Source organism: Zootoca vivipara, chromosome 5, assembly GCF_965207765.1.
Source record: "Zootoca vivipara chromosome 5, rZooViv2.hap1.1, whole genome shotgun sequence".
NCBI classification, from domain to species: Eukaryota; Metazoa; Chordata; class Lepidosauria; order Squamata; family Lacertidae; genus Zootoca; species Zootoca vivipara.
Genome location: NC_142588.1, coordinates 882,545 through 896,235, shown reverse-complemented (window position 1 = coordinate 896,235; position 13,691 = coordinate 882,545). Strand labels below are relative to the sequence as shown.

Genomic DNA, 13,691 nt, shown 5'->3' with positions numbered 1-13,691 from the left:
TTACCTTTAAGAACAAATAAAAAACAGTTTCCCAACCTTGGTTTGTTTTTTTGTTTTGTTTTTTAAGGAACACTTGCTCTGAGAACATGCAGATTTAAGAACTTACTTAAATCATAGCACCATCCTGACTACAGGAATAAAACAAGTTTTCTTCTGCTGGCCCGCTGCTAAAGATATTTCTTCGGGAATAAACACCATTTTATTGTAGGAAAGGTTAAGGAAATGATGATATCGCCTGCATTGCTGGAAACACTGCTGGAAAAAGAAAGGAGACATGTGACTCTTAACCTCATGGCTGTGGATTCGAGCCCCATGTGGGGCAAAAGATTCCTGAATTGCAGGGGGTTGGACTAGATGACCCTCATAGTTCCTTCCAACTCTGCAATTCTATGATTCTATTAGTGGCACTTTCCAGAGAAGGCATAATTAAGACACACTTCAGTGCCATATACCCAAAAAGGATTTATTTTAGTGTGTGAACGGATAAGCATTTATTTCCACTGGAGGAACCAAGACTGCGTTTCTGAGTGAGTTGCTGTTCTGAGTTTGCCTCCTGAGTAGAAAGCAGCCAGCCGAAGTAAATTGTGCTGGCAACATGGAGAAATTAACTACTAGTATAAAGTCTCCTGCCATTTAATGGGTGCTGCAGCGCCTCCCTATCACAGAGCTATAGACACAAATGCTTAATTCTCTTTTAAGTGTGGCTTAAAAGCATTTTAACTTTGACATGGTCACACCCTGGTGGTTTGGTCCCATGAATCTAACCAGAGAAGTTATTTCAGGTGAATTCCCTTAGCTAATTTGCAACATCATGGCTGACATCCTGCTTTGATTGTATCGCACTAGATCTTTCCTACCTTTTAAACAGAAGAAGAAGCCTTTCCCTAGTTCATAAGTTTCATGCGGTGATAAATTCATTTACATGCACATTTTTAGAATCTAATGTGAGTAGTGACCATCAAAGCACCTTAGCAGCAAATTGAATTCATTCCACTTTCTGCCTTTTTTTAACATTTTATTTTGCTTTAAAGTTCTTTTATGAATTAAGGCTATAAAACTTTGATGAATTATTCATCTGACTCCCTTGCGAGCTTTGCACTTTGGCATATTGTGACTTTTTCTCTCTCGTTCAGCTGTGTGCATTTAAAATATTACGCTGCCTGAGCCCTGTTTCATGCCCTCATTGGAAACAAGACATCATTTTTTATTTTTCTTGTTTTAATAAACACCATTTTCAGTATTTCTAGGACTGAGATTTACCCCTATACATGGTGTGTAAATGAATTTGCAACAGCACTGAGAGGGAGTATATTCCCCTATCCATGCATTTTGTGATTGCATTTTGTGTAGCAGTTTAGGCAGAGGTCAGGTCCCTTCACAGCCACTGGGAACTTGATGGTCAAGGATTGGAAGCCTTTTTATTGCAGTCAGAAATTGGTGGGAGCTATCAAAGATGATCACCTTGCTACAAAGGTCTGTATAGTTAAAGCTATGGTTTTCCCAGTAGTGATGTATGGAAGTGAGAGCTGGACCATAAAGAAGGCTGATCGCCGAAGAATTGATGCTTTTGAATAGTGGTGCTGGAGGAAACTCTTGAGAGTCCCATGGACTGCAAGAAGATCAAACCTATCCATTCTGAAGGAAATCAGCCCTGAGTGCTCACTGGAAGGACAGATCCTGAAGCTGGGGCTCCAATACTTTGGCCACCTCATGAGAAGAGAAGAATCCTTGGAAAAGACCCTGATGTTGGGAAAGATATTGAGGGCACAAGGAGAAGGGGACGACAGAGGACGAGATGGTTGGACAGTGTTCTCGAAGCTACGAACATGAGTTTGACCAAACTGTAGGAGGCAGTGGAAGATAGGAGTGCCTGGCGTGCTATGGTCCATGGGGTCACGAAGAGTCGGACACAACTAAACGACTAAACAACAACAACACTCAAAGATGAGTGGCTCTGGCCCAGTAAGTCCACAGAGACCCATTTCCTAACTCACCAAACCCCTTTTCACCCTGGGCAGCCTTTCCAGGAAAGGAGAGGGCACACCACTTCAGAGCCCCAGTGCTCAGAAGAATTTCATTTTAGAGCTGTGATAGTACAATAAAGTGGTATCTGTTGATCACTCCATTACTTGACCTGCCAGATCATACTAAAAGACAGAGCTTAATGGAATAAGGAACAAGTATATCCACTTTGCCTTAGGATTTAAACAAAACCCTTTTTGCGGTGGGGGGGGGGTCATGATTATTTCTGGCTTTTCATTTTTAACTTGTTGGAAGCAGATGTTATTTTAAAGGAACAGATGGAGCTCTCACATATGGTCAATTTATTAAGCTGCCATTTTAAAGCACTATTCATTTTTCACTAAATGATTTTTAATGAACAAAAATGAGTGCCTTAAAAACTATGTGTATGGGTAAACAGATGATGATGATCTAAAGAGGCACTAATATTTGTGCCATTGAATTCTTGTTGGGCTGTCAAGTGCCATGACTTTTAGCAAGGTAAGGAAGAAATAAAAACCTCTTGTTTGAGGGGGTCCTGCCTGTCCTTCTTCCTGAACACTTGGGATCCACATTGGTCCACTGTGTAGAAGTTTCGTGAGTGGCTTGCCCTTGATAGCACTCTGTCTTTTCATTTTTTTTCTGAGTAGCAATGGTTCATGAATCCAAAAAAGAGTGATTTCATCAGCATCGCTATCAGTTCAGTCATTTTTCTTCCATCACTAATAGCTTTTTCTTAATTTCTTTTACCTCCCCCCCCCCAATCCGCCAACCAAAGGAAGTTGTTTGACACAATCAAATCACCCATTCTCCCTCTTCCTCCGGAATTTTTTTTGAGGGGAAATCAGAAGTCTTTCTGATGGCTGTGATCCAGCACTGTTTTACATGTTGCACTACTGACAAACTGAACATGGTCTCTGCTCTGCGAGAGACTGAACAGGAGCGCTCTTCAGATTGTGGAACTGCAGTGAGAAAGAGGTGCCGGTGCCAGGAGTGTAGAATGGTGTTTGGGAATTATACATTGGGTGGTTCAAGACAACACCCACCCTAAATTAAGAAGGGGCATGGCTCCTTCTCTCAGATGGTTAATAGAGCTCAGTTGGGGTTGGGGGCTGAATCCAGGGGCTGTTTCTGCCTCTTGTGCAGTATTGAAGATCTAGAACACTGCAGGGCACTGCCTGCACTTCTCTCCATTGTATGGGAATTTGCTCTTTTTAGCAGTGTAAGCATGTAACTGTTCCCAATGAAAAGCTGCATTCTTTGGGGGTTTGCATTTAGCACAGTGTCTGTGAACTACTGGCCTAACTATTTTAGAGGGGCAGCTGTGTTTGTGTCATAATAATCCCACCAGATATGTTTGCTTCACCCCCCCCCCTTTTCCCCCTTTTTTCTCGCTCAAAATTTTATAATTTATAGCCAACTTATTCTATGACTGGGACCCAGGTGGCGCTGTGGGTTAAACCACTGAGCCTAGGGCTTGCTGATCAGAAGGTCGGCAGTTCGAATCCCTGTGACGGGGTGAGCTTCCGTTGCTTGGTCCCTGCTCCTGCCAACCTAGCAGTTCGAAAGCACGTCAAAATGCAAGTAGATAAATAGGAACCGCTACAGCGGGAAGGTAAACGGCGTTTCCGTGTGCTGCTCTGGCTTTCCAGAAGCGGCTTAGTCATGCTGGCCACATGACCTGGAAGCTATACGCCGGCTCCCTCAGCCAATAATGCGACATAAGCGCGCAACCCCAGAGTCGGTCACGACTGGACCTAATGATCAGGGGGCCCCTTTACCCTTTTATTCTATGGCTGACAAATCACATATTCCAATATTCACTAAATTTACAGTTTATATCATCATCCACTAAAATAGTAGCTTTAATGTAATGCGGCGCAAATATAAAATACAGTGCTGGAAACCTGTATCATATACTTAGAGGTTCCATGGTGCAAATTAGTTGGTTATGACAGCAGTGAAAAAGCCTTAAATAGTTCTAATTAATATTCTGTTTTCATGTGCTTAATAAGAATGAACCATAAATTTCCAGGTTGTTCATTTTTTTGACTACTGTACCATCAGTTTTGTCATGGTGCCAAAAAAACCAAATTTGATTAAACCATACTTATTCTGTTGGACTTACAGAAGCATACCATTTAGGTTCTATCAATATTTTGGTAGCAGTTAACAAAACTCCAACTAAATTTGGATATTTTGGTTTCACATCTTCTTTAAGATATGAACTAGAGTTCATTTGAATGTAGTATCCAATTATTTCTTGTATATGTGCAATAACTATTGAAAACCTCATAATCTTTTCACACCTCCACCAAAACATAATTTGTGACTTTCTCCCCACATTTTCAGCATGTTCCATTAACATCTGGATGTATCTTTGCTGAATGTTGTGGGACTTGATACCAGCTATGTGACATCTTATGGAAGTTTTCTATTACAAGAAGTGATAAAGTTACCATGGTGATAGATATTTATTTCCACAGCTCATCTAAGACATTCCCCCCCCCCCAATCTTTGTCTTAACCTCTTCCTTGTTCTAATCCAGCTAAGTATTCCTCCAGCAGGCAGCTTAAAATGTACCTTATCAGCTAGTAAGGGTCCTTTCAAGTTGCACCCAGGCAAGGACAAAAGATAGTCAAAACGACACCGGGTTGAGTTTCAGAGAAAGAGCTTTAATCTCTATATAGAGAGACTCCTGGTGACCCATGTTTCACGACAGGAGTAAAGCAACACAAATTGCAAAGCTTTTTATACCCTTCTTTTGGGCTCTTTCCCCATCCTCTGTAAGAGTGCGTACGCAAGGGGGTCACGCATGCAAGGGGGTGTGCACATCTTCCTGTGTCCAGTTGTTCTCATAAACACACATTATGCCATGTGCGTAAACACATGCTGACTAATGCTGCCCTCAAGGAGCCTTGGCTTATCTTGCCTGTTCTGCGCATCAGACTGCGCGTCAGACAAAGCCAGCCATCATCCAGCCTTCAGCTGGGCATCCTGTTCCTTTTTGCTTTGCCCTTTGACACACTTTGGTGCAGAGACACAGAGGCACTGGAAAGCATTCTAAACAAGACATCCCAGGGCTACAGCCATACAGTCAGAATTCATACAGTGCAAGCAATGCAAACTATAGGATCCGATTTAGCAAATCACTCCTCCACAAAAATGCTGTAATGCTCATGTCCCACAGCAGCGCCCAGAGCATTAACTGGTACTTCTGTCTCCTGACTCATCGGATGTGAAGCTGGACACATGCCCTGCTTAACCATCAGTTTATGGCCCAACAGACCCTGGGGGTTTCTCCAATTCCTTTCTCTTTTCTATATAATTGAAGAGTTGACTTTTACAAGCAAATATCAGCAGAAATGTATTCTTTGCAGTGTAAAGCATGTATAATAAACCACTTTGGGCTAAAACCTACTTTATGTTGACATGGCTTCATTCTGTTCTGAAACAGGACCAGTGCTATGCAGCTTGCTAGGTAAGAATTTAACCATTGTATTTGAAAGAGGTGGAATCATTTAAAGGTCTGGTTAAAATTTGTTCAAATAGGTTTTTCTTGTCTTTTAATTTTCCTACTTACTGGGGTAATAAAATTTACATATAAAATGCTTTCCTCTCCCTGTCATTTAATTCCAATGGTAATTTGTGGCACCCAAATGTAATTTGTGTGACATCCTGAACAGCAAAGGATCTTGGGCAGCATAGAAATGAACCAGGCTGGGAGCAGAATGGCATAATGCAACGAGTTCGATGGAGGTATTAACCAAAGCAGAACTATGGAATAAAAATACTTACTTTCCAGGAAAGTATGCTGGCTCCAGCCCCCACCAGACACACAACACACTTCATATCCTTCATATCCTTTTCATTAACACCCACTGAAGGACGCTTTCAACATTGTGTTTTGGAAGCTATCCTTATGTTAGTGCTTATGGAGGCTTCTGCAAGCTGAAAGCAAGACGAAAAAGAGTAATTCAGTGTTATCTGTGTTATTCTTAGAACTGAACCACACAATCAGCAGAATCATGGGTTGCCGTTCTTACAGAACTGAGCAGTTGCATGCTTGAATGTCTCAAAAATAATAAAAACAACCAAAACAAAAACAAAAAACCAGTGCAAATTAGGTGTCAAGGAAAAGGTTTTCCCTGCCATGCTTGTTTTCTGTAGTCTTCAATGAAAAATTGCTGTTTTTAAGTGGAGGGCAGCATTTCATCTCACAACTCCCCAACCTGCAGACTGAAGTTGGTTACAGCCCAGCAAAAACCTGTTGAGCTTATAATTTGGCTTTTAGAAGCAGCCATGTGTTGGAGTGATTTTGAGCCACGATCTGGTACTTGGACTATGTAAAGAAAATAGGTAGCACTGTATGAACATTGAGAGTCCCCTTGTAAGCAGCTTTGAGCTTTGTAAAGGGAGAGAGAGGTAAAAAAAATCTACATTCTGGCAGACAGAAAATACTTGTATGCATTTTAAAATATTAAGTGGCTGACTGGAGCGGTAAATAGTCATGGCTCGTTATTAACTTTTGCTTTGTCTCTTTTTTGCAGTAATTACAGTGCTTTGTTAGGCGTCTGGATCTATGGGTTTTTTGTGGTGGTTTTGCTGGTACTGGACCTTTTGTACTACTCCTCGATGAACTACGATATTTGCAAACTGTACCTGGCAAGATGGGGAATCCAGGGGAAATGGATGAAGCCGGAAGCAAGCCGGTGGATTAAACCTGCTCAGGACCCAAGACAAGTACAGGCTCAGACTCAGCCTACGCCTCAAACCTTGCAGGCAGTACATGCATTAAGAGCAGAAGCTTTAAATCCGCCACTGATGTCTTTTCCGAGTTCAACTGCCTGGTAAGTTTTTAAGGCCATGGTGCCTATTGTTTTTTACCCCCTTTTTGCACTGTAATGTTTTCAGTTGGCAGCTATCCAGGAAAGTGTATCATTCATGACAATGAGAGCAGGGCGATTTTGTTAATACTTTGGTGCCTGTACAGTATGGAGAATATAGGCCCGCCATCATCACCTGAACTAAGCCAGATCTGTGGATGCACCAGGAACAGGCAGTAGAGTCCTGGGATGGAGGTGACTACCATTTCAGATGAGAAATATTATTATTGAATGATTCCTCACTTCGATCACCCTGTGCTGGTTTGTGAGCTGTAAGTGTCCACACAAATACATGAAGAATCTGTAAAAACTGGAGGGCAAAGCCGGCACATAGCTTCCTATTCCATTCCACATTATCTGTTTGCTGTGGAAACAGCCACATGCAGTCATGGAATACCCATCATTTATTTATTTTTCATTATTTTCATACACATGGCAAGAGACTGACTTCAAGCTTGCACCTCACCTTATGGGCCGTGGATGTACCAGGTCTGTGACTTGAGCCATCCCATGGTGAAAGAACATGGAGGAACCTGGCTGGGTCATGTGAGACCCATTTTTTCTGTGAAACTTTGTGCATTTGGTCTGGGGTTCCCTCTTTTGCTGATTGTACCTGAATTAGCTAATAGAAGTGGTTTTTGTAGTGAGTAGCAAGGAAGAACCAGCCTTTGTATATTTGCAGTTGCTAAACCCTGTATTTCTACTTTGTGAGTACAGTCATACCTCTTGTTACGAATGCTGCGGGTTGCGTACGACACGGGATACGTATGTGCCAAACCCGGAGGTACCGGAACAGGTTACTTCCGGGTTCGGCAGTTCGCGCATGCGCAGACGCGATAAATGATGTTATGCGCATGCACCGAATCGCCGGATCAGGCCGCACACATTGCAGATGCGGCGCTTCATGTTGTGTATGGGGCTCCGAAACGGATCCCGTACGCAACATGAGGTACCACTGTAGAGATTTCTAGCTTCAAAAGTACATCATAGTCATACAAGTTGAAATGTGATGTTCCACACTAGAGAGAGGCCATGGGTCATTCCTATAAAGGGGGTCTGGTTAAATTTGTGACTTCCCCAATTAAAGGGTTTATGTTTGCACTGTTTTAATGAGAAGTGCATGAGCGAGAGCTCCTAAATACCATAGCTGCCAAGTACCCCGTTTTCCCCGGGAAACCCCCGTTTTTACTTACCTTTTCCCAGTGGTCCCCCGTATCACTTCGTCTCCCGTTTTTCTCCGTTATTTTCTCCTGCTGGCGGCCATTTTTTTCTTTCCGATTTGGCCACCGCCGGCTTCAAAAGTCGCATCTACACATGTCCGGAAGTGCATAGAAGCGACTTCCGGTGTCGGCGGGAGCCATTTTTGGTGCCCATAGATGGGCAGAGCGACACCGGAAGTTGCGTCGACGCACTTCCTGACATGCGTACAAGTATCTTTCAAAGCCAGCGGCAGCCATTTTTGGTGCCCATAGAAGGGCAAAGCGACACCGGAAGTTACGTCGACGCAACTTCCAGTGTCACACGGTTAAGAAATACACCAGCCCATCACAATATGTAATATTTTAAGTGGCCTTGTAGTTTTCAAGTGTGAGGATTGTAATCATATGAGGCACTGCTTTCCAGTATGGCTATGCAGAAATCTGCTTTCAGACTTTTTCTTTTCTGTTTCCCCACCTCCACCATCTTGTAATGAAGACAACCCATTCTACCACAGTTTGGGAGAGTTCTCATTCCTTGCCAGCTAATGAGCCTAAGTTCATTATTCCTCATCCTAAAAGGGACACCTGACCATTAGGTCCAGTCGTGACTGACTCTGGGGTTGCGGCGCTCATCTCACGTTATTGGCCGAGGGAGCCAGCGTACAGCTTCCAGCTCATGTGGCCAGCATGACAAAGCCGCTTCTGGCGAAACCAGAGCAGCACACAGAAATGCCGTTTACCTTCCCACTATAGCGGTACCTATTTATCTACTTGCACTTTGAGGTGCTTTCAAACTGCTAGGTTGGCAGGAGCTGGGACCGAACAACGGGAGCTCACGCCGTTGCGGGGATTTGAACCGCCGACCTTCTGATCGGCAAGCCCTAGGCCAGGCATCCCCAAACTGCGGCCCTCCAGATGTTTTGGCCTACAACTACCATGATTCCTAGCCAACAGGACCCAGTGGTCGGGGAAGATGGGAATTGTAGTCCAAAACATCTGGAGGGCCGAAGTTTGGGGATGCCTGCCCTAGGCTCTGTGGTTTAAGCCACAGCGCCACCCGCGTCCCTCATCCTACTCATTATCGAAGTGGAGAGGGGAACTTGCAAAGTTTGTTCTCTGCAGAAATTAGACAAGGGAGTAAGGGGACCCCTAGTGGTGAAGTGTAACTCACTTTCTCTCTCCCCCCCCCCCATTTCTTTACATACAGTTTTCTGCTTTCTCCTGCAAACTGCAGCGTGACAACAATTATTCTAATAAAAAGATACTATAGGGTATAAGTTCCAGGGTACAAGGGCATTGCTCCCAGTGTGAAAGCTGTGTATTTGGTATGGATAGGTATGCCTAACACGCAGCAACCCTCGGTTATATATGCTGCATGTGTGAATAATTCTTCCTGACATATTGTTATTGGAGGGAGCCTGCTCCAAGCGCAGGCTGCATAGACAAAGTTTCAGTTGGATTTATTAGTGGCTTCAGTCTTCAGTCACCCATGAGATATGCTGAAATGAGCCATTTGATATCAGAAGTATTCTCCAGAGTTTGAACTTGGAGCACAAGGAAAGAATTCACAGGAAATGGTGGCGTGGAAGATGCTACTGCAAATTAAGGTTATTCTGTGCAGCCTTTGCATGGACTATGGAGGGAAATGCCAGGCTCCTGGAGAAGGAGGCGCAAGAGAATAATGAAAGACAGAGAAAGAGGGAGCTTTTTCCAATATTTATCCAAAATAAAAATGGGAAACCTGTACATGAAGCTTACAGTAAGGGAGCGGATACTTGATAGTGTAGCTGGGAATCCTCGGGGAGTAGAGCGTGGGAATCTTAATATCTGGCTCGTGGCTTTGAGCCCCATGATAGGCAAAAGATTCCTGCATTGCAGAGGGTTGGACTAGATGACACTTGCGGTCCCTTCCAACTCTACAATTTTGTGATTCTATGATTTACCACAGAAATAATGAAGAGCCTAAGGGCTTATTGACCACAATACACTGGTTCTGATGGACACATAACATTAAACCATGATTTGCGTAAACCTTAATTAATAAACCACAGTTTAGTGTTACATATGAACCCATCCTAGTACTGCAACTATTGTTTATTAAAATAAAAAAATTCCTTCAGTAGCACCTTAAAGACCAACTAAGTTTTTATTTTGGTATGAGCTTTCGTGTGCATGCACACTTCTTCAGATACTTAATATTGTTTATTAAGTATAGTTTGTTGGGGGAAAACAAGCCATGGTGTGTTGTTGGTTTACTGACCTTGACAATGGTTGAATCTTGTTACATGTGAATCCAGACATGTATTAACTATGGATTACACTTATGGATATACACTTAACTATGGTTTAAGTGTAGTTTGCTTTCTTTTCCTCATCAAAGTCACCTCAGACAATGCCAGACAAATGATGAGCTGTAACCAGCTTTGTTCCTCCTTTACTGCTTGTTGTTTGTTTGGGAGAGACAAACCACAGCACTAAACTATAACTAAACTACAAACCACAGCACTAATCTATGACAGCAGCATGGCCAGGTGCTGCAGCTGCAATCTCCACTCCAGGACATAGCTGCCAAGTCTCCCGTATTCCCCGGGAAACACCTGTTTTTCCAGCTGTTCCCAGCCAAAAAAACGGATTTTTTGTTTTTTCCTGGTTTATTCTGGCGCGACGGCCATTTTGGAACTGGGCGGAGCATGCTCAGAAGCGACTTTTGATGCTGCTTTGCCCAGTTCCAAAATGGCTGCGGCGCGACTTCTAGTGCGGTGGCCATTTTGGAACAGGGCAGAGCAGCATCAAAAGTCGCTTCTGAGCATGTTCTGCCCAGTTCCAAAATGGCGGCATCGCTACTTCCGGTCTGCTACTTCCGGTCCAGTCCCTTATTTCTCAGGCCGGAACTTGGCAGGTATGCTCCAGGAACCTGCCTGTTTGCTCCAAGCTGAATTCCCTGCTATCACTCCTGCTACACTGGCATGGCCCAGTAAGTTGAGTTTATAGGGAGAAGGGGATTAGATGGTTCTGGCCTGGGTAAGCGAAAGAGTGATGGGCGATGTTAGATGTTGGAACAGCTCATAAAATACATTGCATTATTTCTGGTTTGGGGGAGAGTAGCTTGGCATGTTTTCCAAGCTGTTGCAATGCATGCCTGGGGGAAACCACCCCTTTCTAATTTCATGCAATTTCAATAAGCTTATTTTCATTATCCTTTTGATTCGAGGAGAATCTAAATAGGACTCTTTGTTCTGAGATGCTCTAAACCAGAGCTAATCTGAAATAGATCGATAGCTCTTGTTCTTACAGTGGCCTAAATGGAAACTCCAGATCCAAATTGCCCTAACTTTGCAAACGTTCAGAATCTATATCTAGGGACATGTGAGTCTGGTCTGGGACCATAATAAATTCAATTTACTATATCTAGGGACTAGAGCTGCCTATTTAGAAAACAAAAAAGGAAATTGAATCTTGCAGTTGAACTGAAAAATGTTAGATTAATGAAGTGTGATCCAACCTGTGTAAGAACTTTTCAGTCCACAGATCTGAAATCTGCCTCTGTTTTCCTCATTATGTGTCATTACAGTTTCCACAAGATGAGGTTGTGTGCTTCACATGAAGTTCTGAAGTGTTGCACAATGTTTTTGTTGATGGTTTAATTGACTTCTCTTTCTGTTTGAGGACTGAGCTTCTCACAATAACTTCTGTAGAAAGCGGGGCATGTGCATATGGACACATGAAGCGGCTGAATACTGAGCCACGCCATTGGCTGTTCTAGTCCAGTACAGCCAGTTCTGACTGCCAATATCTCTCTGTGGCTTCAGGCAAAGTTCTTTCTAAGCTCTGCTTCTGGAAATCCCTTTAATGACAAAGTGTTGAGTCCATCATGTGCTCTGCCACTGAGTGTTGTTGTTGTTGTTTAGTCGTTTAGTCGTGTCCGACTCTTCATGACCCCATGGACCATAGCACGCCAGGCACTCCTGTCTTCCACTGTCTCCCACAGTTTGGTTAAACTCATGTTGGTAGCTTCGAGAACACTGTCCAACCATCTCGTCCTCTGTCGTCCCCTTCTCCTTGTGCCCTCCATCTTTCCCAACATCAGGGTCTTTTCCAGGGAGTCTTCTCTTCTCATGAGGTGGCCAAAGTATTGGAGCCTCAGCTTCACAATCTGTCCTTCCAGTGAGCTTCCAGTGTCCTGCCACTGAGTAATGGGCCCTCAATCCTAGGAGCTGGGTCTTTGGGATATTTTGTTTGGTGAAATGGATGAGTTCCACTCCATCAGGCTACTTTTAAGAGTTCTCCCTCTCTGTAATGTGTGAATCAGCCAACAGTGTGTCATCAAGTCACCACATAGTGCCAAGAAACTTCAACTGGGGATGTGTAGTAAGAGACCAGCTTGGTTTTTTTAATCATATAGGGTAGAATAAGTGGGATGCAACCTGGGATAGAGGTGAGGGGATACATGAATGTGGTCTTCAAATACCTGAAGAACTGTGACGCATAGGATGCAGCAAACTAGTTTCCTTTTGGTGACAGGACTATAACTTATGAGTGTCAGTTGTAAGGAAGCTGATTTTGCTCAATATATGAAGAAGCATTTCAACAATAAGAGCTATTAGGCATTGGTGCGGTCCGATTGAGAATGCAGTCTCCTTTGTTCTATCACTTTATGCTGTTTGTTGTTGTTTTAAATTGATTTTACAACACTTTTTGATGTCCTTGAAAGTCAAAACTGGCATATGAATTTTAAAGCAAATGAATAAATCTAGGCAACATTTTGTTTTGTACTAGACCTAAACTTTGAGAACACAAAATGCATTGGCTTGCATTCATCCCAACTGAAATCAATGCGAGTTAATTAGACATAACTAACTCTTCACATCGATTTCACTAGGGCCTAAGTGTGACTAATAGTTGGATTCTTGGTGCCTGGAACCACCAGAGGCCAGCAGAGGGAATGTGATTTTCCTGAAAATTGGAAAAGCTGCCAGTCCGTCTTGGGGGCGGGAGCCCTGACTCTGCTCCCTCTAGCCCTCAATGGCTGCAATTCTTCAGGGAACTGCACAACAATGCTCAGGAGCCTTTGTGATGTACAAGGCCTCCCTACACTCACTCGCTTGTGATGTGGAAGAAACGCCTGCTGTCTTGATTTGAACTGGAGCAGACCGTAGTTTTAGTTTTCCGTTGCAACTTAGCTATTTTGTGCCAATGCTGGAAGGTTTAAAAATTAAGCATGTGTTCCGAATGTTGCAATCTGCCCACATCTTGAATACTGAAGGTGTCTCCCAGAGAGAGAGAGAGAGAGAGAGAGAGAGAGAGAGAGGGAGGGAGAGAGAGTTTTCTTCTTTCTTGGAATTTCACTTGAGGCAAATGAGCATTATTGCCTGCTTTTTTTCTTGAAAAAATGTTTAGCGGTACTCTCATTTTCCTACTCATATTGAAATACTGCCCCTCAATGAGGCCAAACTTAGATTCACAAAATGTTTAGGGGTATGTGTCCCCCAGAAAAAAAAGCACTGGTCATTGCTATTGAAACAGTTTCTATTCAGATACGGCTTTCGTAGGGCAGGGCAGGGAACCCTTTTCAGTCCAAACCTGCATTTGCTTATGGGCAGGGGCC

The 13,691-nt window shown here is 43.3% G+C and overlaps 1 protein-coding gene across 7 annotated transcripts in view; it reads left to right on the top strand.

The window, feature by feature from the left end:
• The window catches only part of SHISAL1 (shisa like 1), a 100,299-nt gene that overhangs the window by 60,868 nt on the left and 25,740 nt on the right, over positions 1-13,691 (top strand). For all 7 annotated transcript variants that reach the window (XM_035137631.3, XM_035137630.3, XM_035137626.3 and 4 more), the window contains one exon: positions 6,552-6,851. In XM_035137631.3, the coding sequence (XP_034993522.2) occupies positions 6,552-6,851 (300 nt within the window). The remainder of the gene's footprint in view (positions 1-6,551; positions 6,852-13,691) is intronic.